A 19,073-nucleotide genomic window follows, 5' to 3' on the forward strand; every position below is an offset into this window, starting at 1 on the left:
GAAAAAACTTTTAAGTTACAAAGAAACGGGTTTTTGCTGCTTCTTTTGATCTTTCATTGCGTGTATACATCTATATACACATATATAAATAAATTTACTTAGGCTGTGCATTTCAAGTTTATATCTTGCCTTTTTTACCTTAATATTTTATGACTGTGTTCTCAGGTCATTATATTTTGTTTGCTTAAAATACTTACCATATTAAAGATAGATAGTCAAAAGCAGTATAAGTTCGTTGATGATTCGGTATATGCCTTTTATTGGGGAAACAAATACTCTGCAACCTTCTTTTTCAGTGGTAGAGCAGTCTAATGATAAAATTAGGTAATTTCAGGTATATTTTTAAAAATTACCTTATTGTCCAGGTTTTTGTTTGTTTTTTTGAATAAACCAAAATGTTCAATAAAGATTTTAAGACTGACATTTGTAGATAGGTACTTTAGTTTCACTTTCCCCAAGACAGCAAGAATGAAATAACAGAAAGATGACTATTTTTAGCTTTTCTTTCTGCTGGTGAGGTGGAATAATAAATATTTTTAGAGCAGTTGAAAGTACAACCACTTAGATTAGCTTAGTGTTTCTATCATCAGAATCTCAATAACTTTGTTTATGTTATGTATCTAGGTTTTGCCTTCCAATATGTTTAGTTTATGTAAATTGCAACATGATTCCTCTTTCTCTTTTTAGTCTAGTTCATCTCTCTATGGAACAATGTTTTTTAAAAAAAAAAGAAATTTCTAAAGCCATAACTTTTTCTCTGCACATTTTATGTTTTGATTGATAATTATATTCTGGTTATTATAGGCAATGGTTTTCTTTCTTACACATGAAACATTGGTAATTAATACTTACGGGGGGGGGCAGGTTGTTGAAAATCTTCTCCTGTAAGTACAGTGAGCCCTTAATATTCACAAGAGATATCCTCCACGACACCTTTATAGGTATCCTTAATTACAAACTCCACTAGAACATTTCATCCTTTCTCTGAATTGGAGTATGGAAAAGGTGGAAATCTGAATGACTGTTTTTACCCTCAACAAGAGCTACTGACAAGTATACAAGGCCACATTGAGAGGCTGAGTTATTACCCGGGACACTCATCCTACATCCTCAAAACAGCTAATATTCAAAGTCCTATCTTAGCAAAATTTCAAATTACATTATAGAACTTTGGAGACCTTCAAGATTGGCTGTAGTGATTCAAAACAGAATAGTAATTAATTCACAAATCTGAGATATTAACTTCCTATTGCAGCTATGAAAACAAAGTTCTCATATTTAAGTATTAAAATCAATAACCATTCATACCTGAATCTGTTGCAATCTGACGTTTGCTCCACATTGCACTGAAACAGGTCCAGCCAAGATCATCTGTGGCTTGCCAGTTATTAAGTCTAGTTCTCAATTCTTATCCTGACTTCTGAGCGTGTACCACTGCCGCTTTGAAATGCTCTCTTCCCTTGATGTCAAGGACGCCATTTCCTCCTGTTTTTCTTTGTGAATTTCTGGCTGTTTCTTCTTTGACTTGAGCCTTAAATGTGGTACAAGGGTTCTGTTCTGTTGTTCATTCCCCCTCACCATCTGCCGGTTTTTTTGTGTGTGGGTGCGTGTGTGCACCATTTTGCTTTAGTTACTACTTTCTTAAACAACTTTATCAAAATATCCTTGACATACCATAAACTTCACATACTTGAAATGTACAATTTAATACATTTTGACTGTGTGAAATCACCATCATTATAAAAATAATGAACATATCCATCACTCCCCAAAGTTTCCTCATCCCATTAGTAATTCCTCCCAGCTGCCCCTTCCATTCCCAACCAGCCCCTAGATATGATGTGTTTTCTGTCACTATAGATCAGTTTGCATTTTCTAAAATTTTATATAATGGTATCATGGAATATATAATCTTTTTGGGGGGGAGGGGAACGAGGCTGACTTCTCTTAGATTATATTCTAAGGTTTACCCATGTTGTTGTATCGGTAGTTTGTTGCTTTTTATTGCTGAATGGTATTTATTATATGGATATAACACTATTTATTCATTCACCCACTGATAGACATTTGAGTTTCCAGTTTTTGGCTGTTGAGAACAAATCTGCTATGAAAATTTAGGCTCAAATCTTTGTATAATTATATGCTTATATTTTTCTTGGGTAGATTACTTAGGAATGGAGCAAGTGGATCAGATGATAGATACAGGTTTAACTTTGTAAGCAGCTGCCAAACTGTTTTTTAAACCATTAGGCCATTTTACATTCTCTTCTGTAGCATATGAACTTTTCAGTTGCTCTCCATCCTTGTCAACACTTGGTGTTGTCATTTTAAGGATTTTAGACATTCTAATAGGTGTGTATCTCATTGTAGTTTTAATTTGCATTTCCCACAGACTAAGGATGTTGAACATCTTTTAATGTGCTTTTTTGTCATCCATATATTTATGTTCTTTGGTGAGGTGTCTGTTCAGATCTTCTGCACATTCAAATTTTGTTATGTTGTTTGCTTTCTTGTTAGTGACTTGTAAGAGTTCTTTATAGATTCTGGCTACAAGTCCTTTAATGGATATGTGAATTGTAAATATTTTCTCCCAGTCTGTGGCTTCTCTTTTCTTTTTTTTTTTTTAACAGTGTCTTTCCAAGAGCATAAGTTGTTAATTTTGATGAAGTCCAATTCATCAGTTGAAAAAAAGATCGTGCTTTGGGACTGTACCTAAAGAAATCTTTACTCCCAATCCATCCCTGGAATAGATATTTGTTTATCTATTCACCTCTTGATGGACACTTGAGTTTCTTTTACCTTTTGGCTATTGTGAATAAAGCTGTTATGGACATTGGCATTCAGATATCTGTTTAGAGTCCCTGCTTTCATTTCTTTGCATTAGTATATACCTAGGAGTGGAATTGCTGAGTCTTAATGATAATTCTGTGTTTTACTCTTGGGGGAACTGCCAAATTGTTTGCCACAGCATCTGTACCATTTTAGTATTCCTATCATCAGTGTATGGGGGGGGTTCCAGTTTCTCCATATCCTCACCAACTCTTGTGATTTTGTTTTGTTTTTAATTGTAGCCATCTCGTCAGTTTGAAGTGGTTCTGGTTTTGTGTACAGTAATTCCCCTACATACGAACCTTCAAGTTGAGAACATTCAGAGATGCAAGTGCGCATTTTCATGTCCAGTCATGTAAGATCACGTGTCTGGTGTACGTTGTCACGTGCGTGCGTTCTCTACAAGTGGTTGTGCTTTTGTGTACTTTACTATACAGCAGTGGTCCCCGACTTTTTAGGCACCAGGGACTGGTTTCGTGGAAAACAATTTTTCCATGGACCAAGGTTGGGGGTGTGGTGGTTTCGGGATGATTCAACTGTTGTGCACTTTATTTCTATTATTATTACATTGTAATATACAATGAAATAATTGTACAACTCACCATAATGCTGATAGGAGGCAGAGCTCAGGCGGTAATGTGAGCGATGGGAAGTGGCTGTAAATACAGATGAAGCTTTGCTCGCTCTCCTGCCTCTCACTTCCTGCTGTGCAGCCCAGTTCCTAACAGGCCACAGACTAGTACTGGTCTGGGGGTTGGGGACCCCGGCTGTACAGTACTGTATAGAGTACCATAGTACAGTATCTTTATTTCAAGCCCAGGATGTCTGGAAGCAAGCGTAAAAGTAGCAGTGGTGTAGCTGGTACTGCTAAGAAGTGCCAAGTGGTAACGATGGATACAGAAGTGAAAATAATTGAGAGTGGAGCAAGGCGAAAAGATGGTAGATATCGCTCATTCTTATAACATGAATCGTTCAACCATTGGCATGATTCTAAAGAGCAAGGACAAGATCATGGAACGTGTAAAGTCTGCTGTGCCGATGAAGTGGACAATATCAGTAATATCAAAGAAGCATGGAAAAGTGATAGAGGAGATGGAGAAACTTCTCAGTGTATGGATGCAGTATCAGCCTCAAGTCCCACTCAGTTTAATGCTGATTCAAGAGAAAGCTAAAAGCCTTTATGAAGACTTGAAGAAACACGGTGAAGAATCAGATTGCGCATCTTTTTTTTTTTTTTTTTTTGCGGTACGCGGGCCTCTCACTGTTGTGGCCTCTCCCGTTGCGGAGCATAGGCTCCGGACACGCAGGCTCAGCAGCCATGGCTCACGGGCCCAGCCGCTCCGCGGCATGCGGGATCTTCCCGGACCGGGTCACAAACCCGTGTTCCCTGCATCGGCAGGCAGACTCTCAACCACTGCGCCACCAGGGAAGCCCAGATTGCGCATCTTTTAATGCCAGCCTTGGCTGGTTTCATCAGTTCGAGGCTAGAGCCAACCTTCACAATGTAAAAGTAAGTGTCAAGGCAGCAAGTGCAGATACAGTAGCTGTCCGGGAATTTCCTGAAACGCTTCGAGAAATTATTGATCAAGGCGAGTATTTACCTGAGCAGGTTCTTAATGTGGATGAGACAGGACTATACTGGAAGAGGCTGCCAGACCAAAGTTACATCAGTAAGGAGGAAAAGTTGATGCCAGGCTATAAAGCAGCAAAGGATAGGCTAACTGTTGTTTGGTGGCAATGCTTCCAGTGATATGAAGCTGAAACCTCTCTTAGCTTATCATTGAGAGAACACAAGAGCCCTTAAAGACATAGCCAAGGGCTGTCTTCCTGTTGTGGAAGAGTAACCCCAAAGCCTGGGTTACACAGGCCATTTTCCAGGACTGGTTTTTCCACCACTTTATCCCAGAGGTAGAGAAATATTGCTTGGAGAAGGACATCCCATTCCAACATTCTTTTGCTGCTTGACAGTGCTCCGGGCCACCCACCATTCATAGATGACTTTCATCCCAACGTCAGAGTAGTGCATCTGCCACCGAATACTACGTCGCTCGTCCAGCCTATGGACCAGGGAGTTATAGCGACTTTCAAGAAATATTATTTACATCACACTTTTCGTCAGGCAGTAAAGGTGAGTGACGAATCAGGAACAACCTTGCGACAATTTTGGAAGGACTATAACATCTACAAGGCCATAAAAAACACTGACTTTGCTTGCCATGAGGTTACAGCCATCACCATGAATGGGGTTTGGAAGAACCTTTGCCCACAGTTTGTTCACAATTTTTGTGGATTTGAGGTGGATGAGGAGTCCAAAGAGGTCTTCAGCAACTTAGTGACCCTCAGAAGCTGGAGCTAGATCTGCAAGGGGACTATAGTGACTTTCCTTTACTACTTTTGCAAAGTCTGTATTCTTTGTGTGTGGTCTGTGAAGTTTCTCTTCCATTGTCTCTTCAGTCGGCCTGTGATCTGATGGAGATTTCTCCAAACATCCAATCACCCCTCACCCTGCCCCCCCAAAAGTGTGTACATCTCTTTAAATCTTGTGATAGATGACAGGCTACAGTCCCTACAGCTACAGTGGGGCTGAGGAATAGGGGATAATTGCTAGATCACTCACACAGCTCTCTCAACAGATTCAGCAGTCTCTTTCTTCATCAAGCATTCCCCTGGTTGCTGTGTGTCTGATCAGGTTCAGAGTTCTGAAATCATTGATTCTGATTTTTTTTTCCCCAGCTTAATGGTTGTTTGGGAGGAGGAACTAACTCCTGGAGCTTTCTATTCTACCATTTTCTCTGATGTCACCTATGATCTACTTTGTGTTAATTTTTGCATATGGTGTACTATATAACTCAAAGCACTTTTCCCCCCACTGCATATGAGTATCCAGTTGTTCTGGCACCATTCATTGAAAAGACTGTTCTTTTTCAACTAAATTGCCTTTGAACCTTTGTCAAAAATCAGTCGTTCATATATATGTGGATATATTTCAAGATTCTCTATTCTGCTCCATAGATCTATTTTTTTAATCTAGACACCAACATCACACTGTCTTAATTACTGTAGCTTTATAATAAGTTTCAGAACCAAGTGGTATTGGCCCTCTAGCTTTGTTCTTCTTTTTCAAAGTTGTTTTAACTCTTCTAGGTCCTTTGCATTTCCACATGAAGTTTAGAAGCACCTTATCAATTTCTTAAAAAAAAAAAAAAAAACAAACTAGCTAGGATTTTTATTGGATTACATTGAATCTGTAGATCAGTTTGGAAACAACTGATAACCACATTGAGTCATCTGAGCCATGAACACTGTCTCTCTCTTCATTTATTTGGGTCCTTAATTTCTCTGAGCAATATTTGGCATTTTTCAACGCACAGGTCTAGCTCCTCTTCTGTCAGTTTTATGCCTAAGTATTTCATTTTGAGGGGATGCTACTATAAATGTGTTTTTAAAATTTCAATTTCTTATTGTTTACTACTAATTTATAGAAATAGCACAGATTTTTGTATATGATTGTTACCTTATTAAACTCACTTATTCTAATACCTTTTGGTAGAGTCTGTCAGATTTTCTACATAGATCATCATGTTGTCTGTGAATAGATGGTTTTAGTTATTTTTCAATCCTGATGTTTTTTCTTTCTTTTTCTTGCCTTATTGCACTGGCAAGAATCTCCAGTACATTGCTGAATAGAAATGATGAGTGGATGTCACTGTCTTGTTTCTAATTCTTTAGTCTCTCATCTTTAATTGTAATTTTTTTTTTTCATTTATTTATTTATTTCGGCATGTGGGATCTTCGTTGCAGCATGCAGGACCCTTCATTGCGGCGAGCAAGCTTCTCTAGTTGTGGTTCCAGAGCGCGCAGGCTCAGTGGTTGTGGAACACAGGCTTAGCTGCCCTGCAGCATGTGGGATCCTAGTTCTCTGACCAGGGGTTGAACCCACGTCTCCCGCATTGGAAGGCAGATTCTTAACCACTGGACCACCAGGGAAGTCCCTAAATGTAACGTTGGCTGTAAATTTTTCATAGAAATCCTTTTTTGGGTTGAGGAAGTTCACTTCTATTCCTGGTTTGCTGAGAGTTTTTTTAAAAATCAGGAATGGATGTTAAATTTTTGTCACATGCTTTTTCTGCATCTATTGAAATGACAACATGTTTCTTTTTTAGTTTGTTAATCTAGTGACTTGAATGTTGAAACAACCCTGCATTCTTGGGATAAATCTCTCTTGGTTATAATGTATTATCCTTTTTTTTATATGGTTGGATTTGATTTGTGAAAGTTCCGTTAAGAATGTTTGTATTTATGTTCATGAGAGGTAATATTCTTTTAATGTCTTTGTCTTGTTTTGGTACTGGAGTAATAACTCTCATAAAATGAGTTGTGAAATGTTCTCTTTTTAATTTGGGAGCAAGCGTTTGTTTAGAATTTGTTATTACTCTTTGCTTAAATGTTTGATAGAATTCTTCAGTTTTTTTAAACAATTTATGTAGAATTGGTACTGTTTCTTAAATATTTGGTAGAATTCCACAGAGAAAACATCTGGGCCTAGACTTTTCTTTCAGGAAAGATATTTAACTACAAATTCAAACTTTAAACTAGATATAGAGCTATTCAGGTTATCTATTTGGTAGTTTTTGTTTTTCAAGAAACTTGTTTTTTCTAAGTTGTCAATTTTTGGCCAAAAGGTGTTCATGATATTCTCCTATATACTTTTATTGTCTATAGAATCTGTAGTGATGTTACCTCTTATTCCTTATTCTTATTTTTCTTTTCTTCTTTTCCTTAGTAGTCTTGCTAGAGCTTTATCAATTTTATTGATCTTCAAAAAGAAACTAGCTTCTGGTGTTGTTGATTTTTCTCCTTTTTTGGTTACAGAGTATTCCATTATATGAATGTTTAGTCAGTCATTCTCCTATTGTTGATATTTTGCATAAGAATAATCTTAATGGGAACCGTGTGACTAATTTATATGATGAAAATGACAAAACATTAAGGATATGAATGAATGGATACAGTACTCCAGGATGGGAAGATTAAAGATGTAAACATATATAAAGATGTCAGCTCTCAAAATAATTCATGGGTTTATTGTAATTCTACTCAAAATACCACTGAGCTTTGAGAATCATGGCAAAAGGATTCAGAAGTTTATCTAGATGATAAAACATTTGAGTTGATGTTAAAGTTCTGAAAAAAGAAGAATGGATGTAGAGAAACCTGATATAAGATATTAAAACATAGTGAAACTATAACAATTAAAAAGAAGAGTGCCAGCACCAGGATAAAAAAAGACCAATGAGAAAATAGCCTGGGAATGGAACATGTTGGATATAAGGATTTAATGTATGGTAAAGGAAGCACACGTATCCATAGGGAAGAAGGATTATTTAACAAATGGTATTAGTATAACTAAGCAATTTGGAGAAACAAAAATTTAGATTTTTTAAAAATATCACATACTAAAATAAGTTCCAGATGGATTGATAATTACATAGAAACAACAAGCCAGAGAATTGAATTGTGTACTGATTGAACCTAAGAAGGGGAACAACACAAATTTATAAGGAGGTGGTTGACAGATTACACTACATAAAACTTAACTTTTGTATCATCCCAAAATGTAGCCAAAATGAAAAAACATAACAGACTGGGGGAAATATTTGCAGCAGATTTCCAAAGGGTTAATATTTTTTATATATGAAACTCTTATGCAGATGTAAAAATGGGCATAGGACAAGATTAGACAATTAACTAAATAGGAAGTTAAAAACAAGAAAAAAATTCTTAATACAAATTAAACTACTAAGGAGTTGCCCAGATCCACCCATTAAATTAGCAGCAACTCCCGTGCAGGCCAGACTAGGATGCATTTAGTAGATGCACAAATTGCTCATGGTCTTATAGTGTTACAAGCATTTGCAAACCACTCTTGTGATATGTCAAGATTCATTTAAAAAAATCTCCATACTTTTTGACCCAGAAAACCCACATCTGGGAATTGATCCGAAGAAAATAATAACTACCCCCCCCCGCCTCCATTCCAAAAAACAAACGTATAAGCCCTGTATACAGAGTCATTTCAAATAATGAAAAATTAGAAAAACCTAAATGGTTTATCAAGGGAGCAATTAAAATTTTCATACACCTCACAGATAGAATACAATGCAATAATTAAAATATGGTAATAGAGATTGTAATTGAAAATGTGATAAGAGTAATTTTTTTAAAGCGAGCTTTTAAATTGTATGTGTAATTTGATTGGAAAGAAATATGTAAAAATGACAAGCAGTTATGATGAGAGTATAGTGGGTAATTCTTTTCCTGTTTTCTATGATTCAGTATAATGCTAGGCTGCATTAATAGAAGTACAGCACAGGGCTTCCCTGGTGGCGCAGTGGTTGAGAGTCCGCCTGCCGATGCAGGGGACGCGGGTTCGTGCCCCGGTCCGGGAAGATCCCACATGGCGCGGAGCAGCTAGGCCCGTGAGCCATGGCCGCTGAGCCTGCGCTTCCGGAGCCTGTGCTCCGCAATGTGAGAGGCCCGCGTACCACAAAAAAAAAAAAAAAAAGAAGTACAGCACACTTAGATCAGGGGAGCTAATAGACCTATGTTTTGAGGAGAGCATGGGCTTTGGAAATGTGTAGATCTGACCTCCAGTTCGGATTTTACTTACCTAGTATGAGGCCTTGACAGTTACATAACTACTTTGAACCTCAATTTCTAAACCTGAAAAAAGAGTAGATTTCTTTATGATTGTTGTATGGATTAACAGGAGTAGATGGTAGTTGTTGATAAAAATATTGTTCTTGTCATCTCACATCTGAATAATAAGTCAGCTTACAAGCAATCATAAATTTCAATGGCAAACAACTAAGATTTATTTTTCACTTACGTTACTTATTAGCTGTGGATTGGTTGTGGCTCTGCTCTGTTCTCTCCACTCTAGAATCAAGGCAGACTGGAAAGAAAAAGATGTTGAAACCCAAGGATAGTTCTTAAAGGTCTGCTCCACAGTGGTACACTTCTACTCATATTTCATTGACCAAGGCATCAGTGGCACTGGGTCATATTCCTCCTGTGGGGATGGGCCAATACAGAGGGGCAGCAAATATTTTGGAGAAATAGTATGCTATGACAGAGTGTGTTCAATTCTGGCTGTCACTTTAAAAGTGTGATAGACTGGGATATGTCCAGAGGAGAAAGATCAGAATGGTGAGTAATTCTGAAGTCTTGCCTGAAGTACAGTGGCAAGAGTCGATGGAGAGAGAGGGGGCACATTAATGCTGTCTGAAATATTTGAAGAATGGCTATGACTGGATATGCTATATGACATCAGTGGGTGGGAGTTACAGCATTATATATTTTGATTCAGTGTAAGGGCATAAGGAGGAAGGGAGACAGAAAAGGAAATTGGTGCTTGTTTTAAATACCTTACCTCATTTAAATTTAAAATAATCCTGTGAGCGTTTTTGTGCTCGTGTATGTTTATGTTTAAATATTGAAGAAAACAGATTCAGAGTGGATAAGTACCTAAGGTCACGTGGCAAGTAAGTGGTAAAACCAGTTTGGAATCCAGGTGTATGTGATCTCATCTCTTTCCACTAAACTTTGCTACTCTGTTGGGCTGCAAGCTTTCTTACAATTACACTGTTTATCACCAGTCATCTTCTGCTTGACAAGGTGATGGCTTCTCTTCCCCCATCTCTAAAAGGGTTCAAAGTATAAATGGAAGAATTGAAAGGAAGGTTGAACTCTATCTAGATCAATGGTCTGCAAGCTCATTTGAATATTTGTACCTTTCAGCAAAATAATTTAGCATATACCATGTATATGTTATATATGTTAAACAATTATATTGATATTGTATATGCTATAAAACACACCAAAAATAGAAGTTAAAAAAGTTAAGATTTGACATAAAATTTTAGATATTTTTGTGAATTCGATTTTATGGAAAATCTCAACTTTAGAAACTTCTATTTTACAGGTAGATATTTTTTCCTTTAACCCTATGGATTGTCTTGTGTACCCCCTGAGATGCATACCCCCAACATCGGAGGTCATTGTTTTGGATGATTTGTAAGACTCATTTTTCAGTATGAAGATTCCATGATTCTGTTTGGCCTGAACTTTTCTGAAAGGGATGATGATAGCTTAATTAACTTTTAGAAAAGTTTTTAAATAGTCTTATCTAAGACCAAAACTATAATTTCACTGGCATTCACAGCAAAATTAAACCTGAAAATCAAATAGTACGAAAGATGCTTTTCCAGGTAAACAGTAATAACCCCATGAGCATTTATACACAAGAGGATGTAAAAAGGGATTACTATTAAGTAATAAACCTGATTTCTATGTGTGGTTCAAGAAACAGCCTTGTTATTTTAGTCATATCTTCTCTATCTAAATCTGCGTGTGTGTGTGTCCAAAACTTACTGTACTCATGTATTCTAAAATGAATGTGAAATTTTCCCCAGAGAATAATATTAATTTGGGTACTTGGGAAATTATTTTATCAATAGCACTGTTTTAGAATGGAGCCAGAAATCTAAATCAGGATAAGCCTACTGGACTAAAATCTTTATAGAGACATATCCTCTAAGAAGCAAAAGAAGTTACTTTCATTGCCTGACAGAGGAAACTGTTTGCTTTTCTACATTCTGGTCCTTGGTTATCTGCCTTTTGCCACGTTGATATTTCATGATTAAGATAACTTTCTGGTCAGTAACTGTTTCTTGGGGATAGAGTTTTTAAGAAAAAACCTTCCCAGATCACAGAAAGCAGAAAAGCAAATGTAGACTTTAAAAGATACTCCTATATTGACATGAAATTGTAGATCAACAGTGTTCTTTTGCATTTCTTTCTCATAGTGATACATTTGTACAGCTTTTTGACATTTGTCTTTGGTGGTAATTTTGGAGGAAGTGTTGCTTGCAGGCAGATCATCCAAAATAATGATCTCCGATGTTGGGGGTATGCATCTCAGGGGGTACACAAGACAATCCATAGGGATAAAGGAAAAAATATCTACCTGTAAAACAGAAGTTTCTAAAGTTGAGATTTTCCATAAAATCGAATTCACAAAAATATCTAAAATTTTATGTCAAATTTTAACATTTTTAACTTCTATTTTTGGTGTGTTTTATAGCATATACAATATCAGTATAATAGTTCAACATACATAACGTATACATGGTATATGCTAAATTATTTTGCTGAAAGGTACAAATAATCAAATGAGCTTGCAGACCATTGATCTAGATAGAGTTCAACCTTCCTTTCACTTCTTCCATTTATACTTTGTTTGAACCCTTTTAGAGATGGGTTCAGCTCCTTTTTCTGCACCAGTTTAAGTGGCCCACAGGCTAGGAGTTCCTTGGTAATAAATTTCAGTGATCCATTTGTTCTAGAAAATTATCCTGGAAAAGGACAGTTTAAATAATTAAGTTTGGTATTTCTTAATTTTCAGTCTTTTGTTCATTCAACAAACAGTCATTCAGTGCTTCTTTGTGCCAAGCACTGAGGAAATATTAGTGAACAAGAGGGATATTGACCACTGATTTTAAAAATAGACATAACGTGTATTAAAAGCCAATAGAAATATTGTTGCTCACGGCAGCGCCCTGTAGGAATCCCTGGTCTTCACTGACCTGTGCTTCCCTGCCTGTTCTCTTGCTCTTTTCTCTCCCCCCGCCTCCACTTCCCTCCCTTCCTTCTCTCTATTCCCTTCCTTCCCTTCTTGTAACTCCTTTCCTCCTTTGAGATAGTGACCACAGGCACATTTTGATGTCATTTCATCTAAGCATAGGAGAAACTGTATATGATATTTATTGTATAAAACTTGGCATGGTATAGTTAGATGGGAGATGATAAAATTCTTAATTTGCCTTCAAGTCCAACTGTCATCTTACCTGTGCAGATCTCAAGGTGTATGTATATGTTTGTTACTTAGCTCAGAAGCCATGTATCTTTAAATGGGTTTATATTATTTTAAATAAAATTAATATCAGCATGTTTTTATACAAGTGTGCTTTTTAGATGCAGACATCTATATGATTAGATATTGGCACATATCTTATTTTTCAGTGTCTTAACTGAGTTGTTATCTAAACTCTAGAATCTGTCCTAGTTAATTTAAAGGTGTGTGAATGGTTGGGTTTTTTTGTTTTGTTTGCTGTTGTGTTCTATATTGATGAATTTGAAGGTAATTAAAAATATAATTCTTTTCTTCTTTAGCATCAGACAACAGCCAGCGCTTTCGAGAAACCTGTTTTGCATTTGCATTGACACCACAACAAGTGCAGCAAATCAGTAGTTCCATGTAAGTTGTCTTCGAGTGTAACTTGCAGCTTGACCTTTGAATCCAGTTTTGTCTATAATAAGTGACTTTTAAAAACAGTGTATTGGATGAGTATTATTGTCATGCAAATATTAGTATTGAAAATACTATTATAGTGTTAGTTACCCTAATAACTGTTAATATTTCTGATAAATCTGAAATACTTTCTGGGGTAACAGTGTCTTTGAATCAGCTTTCCTCTGTATATCTTTAAAATAACTGTAGTTCTTACTCTGTCTTTTCTAGGGATATTTCTGGGACCAAATGTGACTTCACAGTGCAGGTCCAGTTAAGGTACAGTGTTGCTACAGTATATATCCAAAGTTTAAAAGTTAATATTTCTTAAAGATTTGAAAAATCTACCTGATTTTCAGTAAGTATATTGAAAGTATTGGGTTTAGATGTTTGGGTGAGGGAAAACCTTTTCCTGTTACGATACATCCTAATTACTATCAAAGTTAGATTTTAATGTAGCCAAGTCATGTGCCATATATTTAACCATATTTCTCTATTTTGGTTGCCCTTGGTTGGTTGAGAAGCTCCAGCTAATGATATGTTTAAATATGGTGGTCAGCTCTTTAGAAGTACCAAGTTTTATGAAAGCAAAGACCTTATCTGCATGAGTAGCAAACTACTGTAAAGAACTAATACTTAGATTAAGTCTACAGTGTCTCATGGACTAACAAGAACCAAAATAGTCTAATTTGTTTTGTCCTGTATTTTTAAACCATTAATTTAGATACTCTCTAATTTAGATTCCATGTGAGACATCTCTTGATAGATTTGTAAAGACGAAATTTTGCAATTTGGAAAACGAAAAATTCTCAACATGCTACTGCCCATATTGTTTCTTTTCTTAGCCCATTTCTTCTAAGAATATCTAAGACATCTTTTATGTTAATATGTCTCTCTCTTGTTGCTTACATAAACCATCTTATGCTGTTGTTTTTACTCAGTGACTATCCTTGTGTAAACTTAAGTGTCCCACATTGTTCTTGTTGCAATAGGGATAGAAGAGGAAATACAAGACAGTTGTTTTCCTCAACAAGCTGTTTTCCCTATAAAGTGGGAAGGATAAGTCAAACAGATAGCCCAGTCTCAATAATCAGATACTAAGTTGTATGTACAGATTATAAATACACTAGGAGATCAGAAAAGAGATGAAAGCACCAACTCAGTGCTTCATGGAATAATGTGAAAAACTCTGATTTAGGTTCAAAAATAGTGTGATGAAAACTGAGAAAGCAGAGGAGAGGTTGAGGTCTTGGTTTTGGAAGGCACTGACAAAGGTGTTTCTGTGTAAAAGGTACTTTTTCCTCTGTCAGGGACAGACTATGATAATGACTGAATAAATTAAAGGACTAAAATATGGTGCCTTCATAATTAATTGTATATTGCTGTAATATTTTTTACTTCCCTGCCTCAGTAGTTTACATTTTGTTCATACTGATATGTGACTTTGTCCTTTAAAACAGTGGTTTTCAGACTGTTGCTTAGAGCCACTGTTTGGGGGCTACCCTCTGGCTACCATTCCACCTTCTCTTCCCCAACCTCCCCAATTCCCCCACCTGACACACACATATACACACACTCTGAACCAAAGTAATGTGGCTTTGGTCTGTTCTACATGTTTGACTTCTGGGTTAGTTTTCATTTGAGGAGAGTATCCCAAGACTAAAATAAAGTTTGAAAACCATAGCTCTAAAACAAAAGATCTAGTTACTATCCTTAGTACTAACGTACGCATGCATTCTTTAAAGCAGCAAAGAGGTATGGTTCACATTCCAAAGGAAGGTTTTCTTTCTAAGATAAATTCAGAGATTCTAAGGGGATCTTGACGGTTAAAAATGGCTTAGCCATCAAATTTATCTCCAGAATTTGATGAAAAAACAACCATTTTGTATTATATTTGGTAATTGTTAGGTGGTTCTTTGTATTTTACTAAATTGTTTTCATCCCCTCCTCACCCCCTACAGCAATCCCAGTGTATTAAGTTGGGAGTGTATACCTTCCACTCTCCTAATTATAAGTCTTTATCTAAAACATGAAAACAATTTGGTCAGAATTAGGATCAATATTTTCTCTATTAGATTCCTAATCTGTTTTCATTTATCTGTTTCCCCTCCCCACCCCCATGAACTCCTATATAGAAACTTTCTGCTCTTGTTCCCCATGTTTAAAATCTTTTTTTTGTCTTCGGTTTGTAAGGGTGATTTAGATTTTCACTTTTTACTTAATTGAATAGCAGTCAACTTGTCATATAAATTATTGCTTTTCTGTAGCTTCAGGCAGCCAGGTTCACGTTGCTAATTTATCTCTGCATTGGAGTAATTGATTAAAAGCTTTATGGCATCCTCTTACTGTTGCAAAGTAAAGAACTGGCCTGTAATAGAAGCTTCTGCTGGAGTTAGAGATGATCTTGTGGGCTTTGACATCTGTTTGCTAAGTATATTTTGAGAAAATCTTTGTAGATTAGTAATTCTCAACTTTTATATGGATCTCTAACCCCTTTGAGAATCTAATGGAAGCTACAGATTGTCCCTGCTTAAAGATGACCATATATTTATATGTACCCATAACATTTTATATAGAAAATTGTCCCATTTTGTGGACACTCCCTCACACAGATTGCATGGCAGGCAGATCAAGATGTTGAGAGAAGGTGTTTGTGCATGATGAATATTTCACAGAATTCAGAGACAGCATTCTTCTTAACATGTAACTCAAAGGTGCTGTGAACATTCTGTAAAGTGGAATGAGCCTCAGCTCTATATTGGGAATAAGGAAGTATAATAATCAAGAATAGTTGTCTTAAATAGCAAATTAATAATTTATTTCTTGATCTATGTAAGAATGGAGTGAGAATGTACAAATTATGTAGTTGTCCTTGGTTTTCCCAAAAGATAACGCATTTAATTTAGAAATAAATGTTTTCATGAGTTTCTAAAATAGTATTCTAACATGTGGATATAATGGATATTATATTATAATGGATATAATACAATTAATGTTATTATTCAGCATCTTCAGTTTTCAGGGAATAATGGAGTACCTGGGCTTGGTGGACAGAACTTGATCCTGGGGATGGACTTCTAGCATTTTCAGTATAGTCTGCTGAGAACCAAAAAAATGTTTCACAGACAAATAAATTTGGGAACTACTATATATTTATATTTCCCTCTTAAAAAGTTACAGTTATTGTTAGCCTAGCTCTGAGAAGTTCTATATGGAGGAAACGTAATTTATTTTTTGATTCAAAATTTCTTAAATTTATTCAACCACAGAGCACTTCCCCACCTCCTCCCCCCCAAAACATGCTTGAACAAATGACTTCAAATATTATGAAGAGAACTACAGGTTGGTAGTTGTGACCACTGAAACTCTACATTGACAGAATTATTTATTTTGAACCTATTTCATGTATTTATTCAGGTTTAGTAGTTTTTTGCTGTTGTTATTAAGTTTGACCATCTTTTAGATTAGCTGTGGAACAAAAATATTAATGTGGTGTCATCCTTTAATAAAGGTAATTAAACTTGTCCTTTATTGTTTAGGTTTTGTTTATCAGAAACCAGTTGTCCACAAGAAGATCACTTCCCACCCAATCTTTGCGTGAAAGTGAATACAAAACCTTGCAGCCTTCCAGTAAGTCCCAAAAGCTATTTTTTTAAAAAGTGCATTGCCAACATAGCTAGCAAATAAGTCATCACAGCTGTTGTTAATCATATTTTTCGTTAAGAAAACATCTTTATTTTGGATATATATTCATGTGACTGAGTGAAACACTTGTACCAACTGTGTACAATTAACAGCTGTGACATTAGCTATGGAGACATAGTCTAGGAGTTGGGTGTGGTAGCTTTAGTGTTTTACTGAATTTTGGGAAGACGAGATTGTTTCAACAAAACCTCAGATGTATTCGTGTGAGTCTGGAAGCTTTGGTTGAATAGAGATTTGAAGAATGCTGTGCCTTTAACAGAGGAGTGGGGGCTGTTATTGTTCACCTTTAAAATAGTCCTTATATACTTATCCAAGCTCTTTATGAATTCAAACTGATTCTTAAATTTTAGAGATTTTTAAGTTCTGCCACCAGTATTTTTCTCAGGCTTACTATGAGACTGTATGGTTGTTTAGAGAAACATACAGGAGACTCTTACAAACGTTTGCTTCTCTACTTTTAAATGAAAATACTCATTTTCTCATATGTAGTTTGTAGGTTTTTTTTTTAAGGAATGGAAGTTGAAATGATTGTGGAAGTAATAAGTAGAAATAAATTATATTTCATCCTTAGGGTTATCTTCCACCTACTAAAAATGGTGTGGAACCAAAGCGACCCAGCCGACCAATTAATATCACCTCACTTGTCCGATTGTCCACAACTGTACCAAACACCATTGTTGTTTCATGGACTGCAGAAATTGGAAGAGTAAGTAAATTTTTGTTTCTACCAGATTTTTGTATTATAAGGAATGGTTAATCTCCATGGCTACCTGAGCTTTTGTGTAAATAAAATGAGTTGCAAAAGGATTTATTTTTGTCTCACAATGAATTTTCAACATGTTCCCATTTAAAAAAATGGGATCTTGCCCTACCCAGTGTTCTATAACCTGATAACTTTCACTGAGTAATTTTCATAAACATCTTCCTATGTCATTTCATGTTCATCTGCATAATTTTAAATGGCTACATCATATTCCAATATGATGTTCCCTGTTGTTGAACATTTATTTGGTTGATTGATTACTATTTCAAAGAACATTTTGAAGACCATCCTAGAAGCTCTAACTTTGCATACATACATGGTAATTTCCTTAGAGTAAATTCCCAGAAGTGGAATTGCTGAGTCAAAGAGCATCAGAATTTAAAGAAATTTTGTGTACATTGGCAGATTGCCTTACCAAAAGATGTTGTACAGATTTATTCTCTGACTTTGTGTTTATTCACGTGCCTGTCGACGGATAACATTGAGTTTTATTTTCTTTAAGATCTCTACTAATTTTAATAGGTAAATAGTGGTACCACACTGTTTTAATTAGTACTCCTCTTATTATTATTATTATTATTATTGTTTTTTTTGCGGTACGTGGGCCTCTCACTGTTGTGGCCTCTCCCGTTGCGGAGCACAGGCTCCGGACGCACAGGCTCAGTGGCCACGGCTCATGGGCCCAGCCGCTCTGCGGCATGTGGGATCTTCCCAGACCAGGGCATGAACCCGTGTCCCCCGCATCGGCAGGCGGACTCTCAACCACTGCGCCACCAGGGAAGCCCCTGTACTCCTCTTATTATTATTGAGGTTGGACATATTTTATGTTTGTGATTATTCACATTTAAAAATCATATCAGTATCTATTTCTGTATTGCTGTTTTTATTGTTTATGAGTTCTTTATATATTGATTTAACCCTCTTTTACATGTGGCAAATGTTTGTTTCTAGTTTATTGCCCTTTATTTAATGTGTAGAAGATTTAAATTATTATGGAGCCAAATCTTAACCAGTTTTGTTTTTCTTTTTTTAATTTATTTTTTATTGAGTATAGTTGAATTACAGTGTTGTGTTAATTACTGCGGTACGCCAAAGTGACTCAGTTTTACATATATATATATACACATATATATACATTATTTTTCATATTCTTTTCCATTATGGTTTATCACATGATATTGAATATAGTTCCCTGTACGATCCAGTAGGACCTTGTTGTTTATTTATCCTATATATACCAGTTTGCATTTGCTAATTCCAAACTCCCACTCCTACCCTCTTCCATTGCCCTCCCCCTTGGCAACCACCAGTCTATTCTCTACGTACCTGTTTCTGTTTCATAGATAGGTTCATTTGTGTCATATATTAGATTCTACATATAAGTGATGTCATATGGCATTTGTCTTTCTCTTTCTGACTTACTTC

At 36.0% G+C, this 19,073-nt stretch overlaps 1 protein-coding gene across 2 annotated transcripts in view; it reads left to right on the forward strand.

Moving 5' to 3' along the window:
* Positions 1 to 19,073, forward strand: part of PIAS1 (protein inhibitor of activated STAT 1) — a 121,529-nt gene that overhangs the window by 60,361 nt on the left and 42,095 nt on the right. For both annotated transcript variants that reach the window (XM_082649229.1, XM_082649230.1), the window contains exons 3-6: positions 13,063 to 13,147; positions 13,412 to 13,459; positions 16,720 to 16,810; positions 17,457 to 17,591. In XM_082649229.1, the coding sequence (XP_082505355.1) occupies positions 13,063 to 13,147; positions 13,412 to 13,459; positions 16,720 to 16,810; positions 17,457 to 17,591 (359 nt within the window). The remainder of the gene's footprint in view (positions 1 to 13,062; positions 13,148 to 13,411; positions 13,460 to 16,719; positions 16,811 to 17,456; positions 17,592 to 19,073) is intronic.

Source organism: Grampus griseus (assembly GCF_964374135.1).
Source record: "Grampus griseus genome assembly, chromosome: 2".
Lineage (NCBI taxonomy): Eukaryota > Metazoa > Chordata > Mammalia > Artiodactyla > Delphinidae > Grampus > Grampus griseus.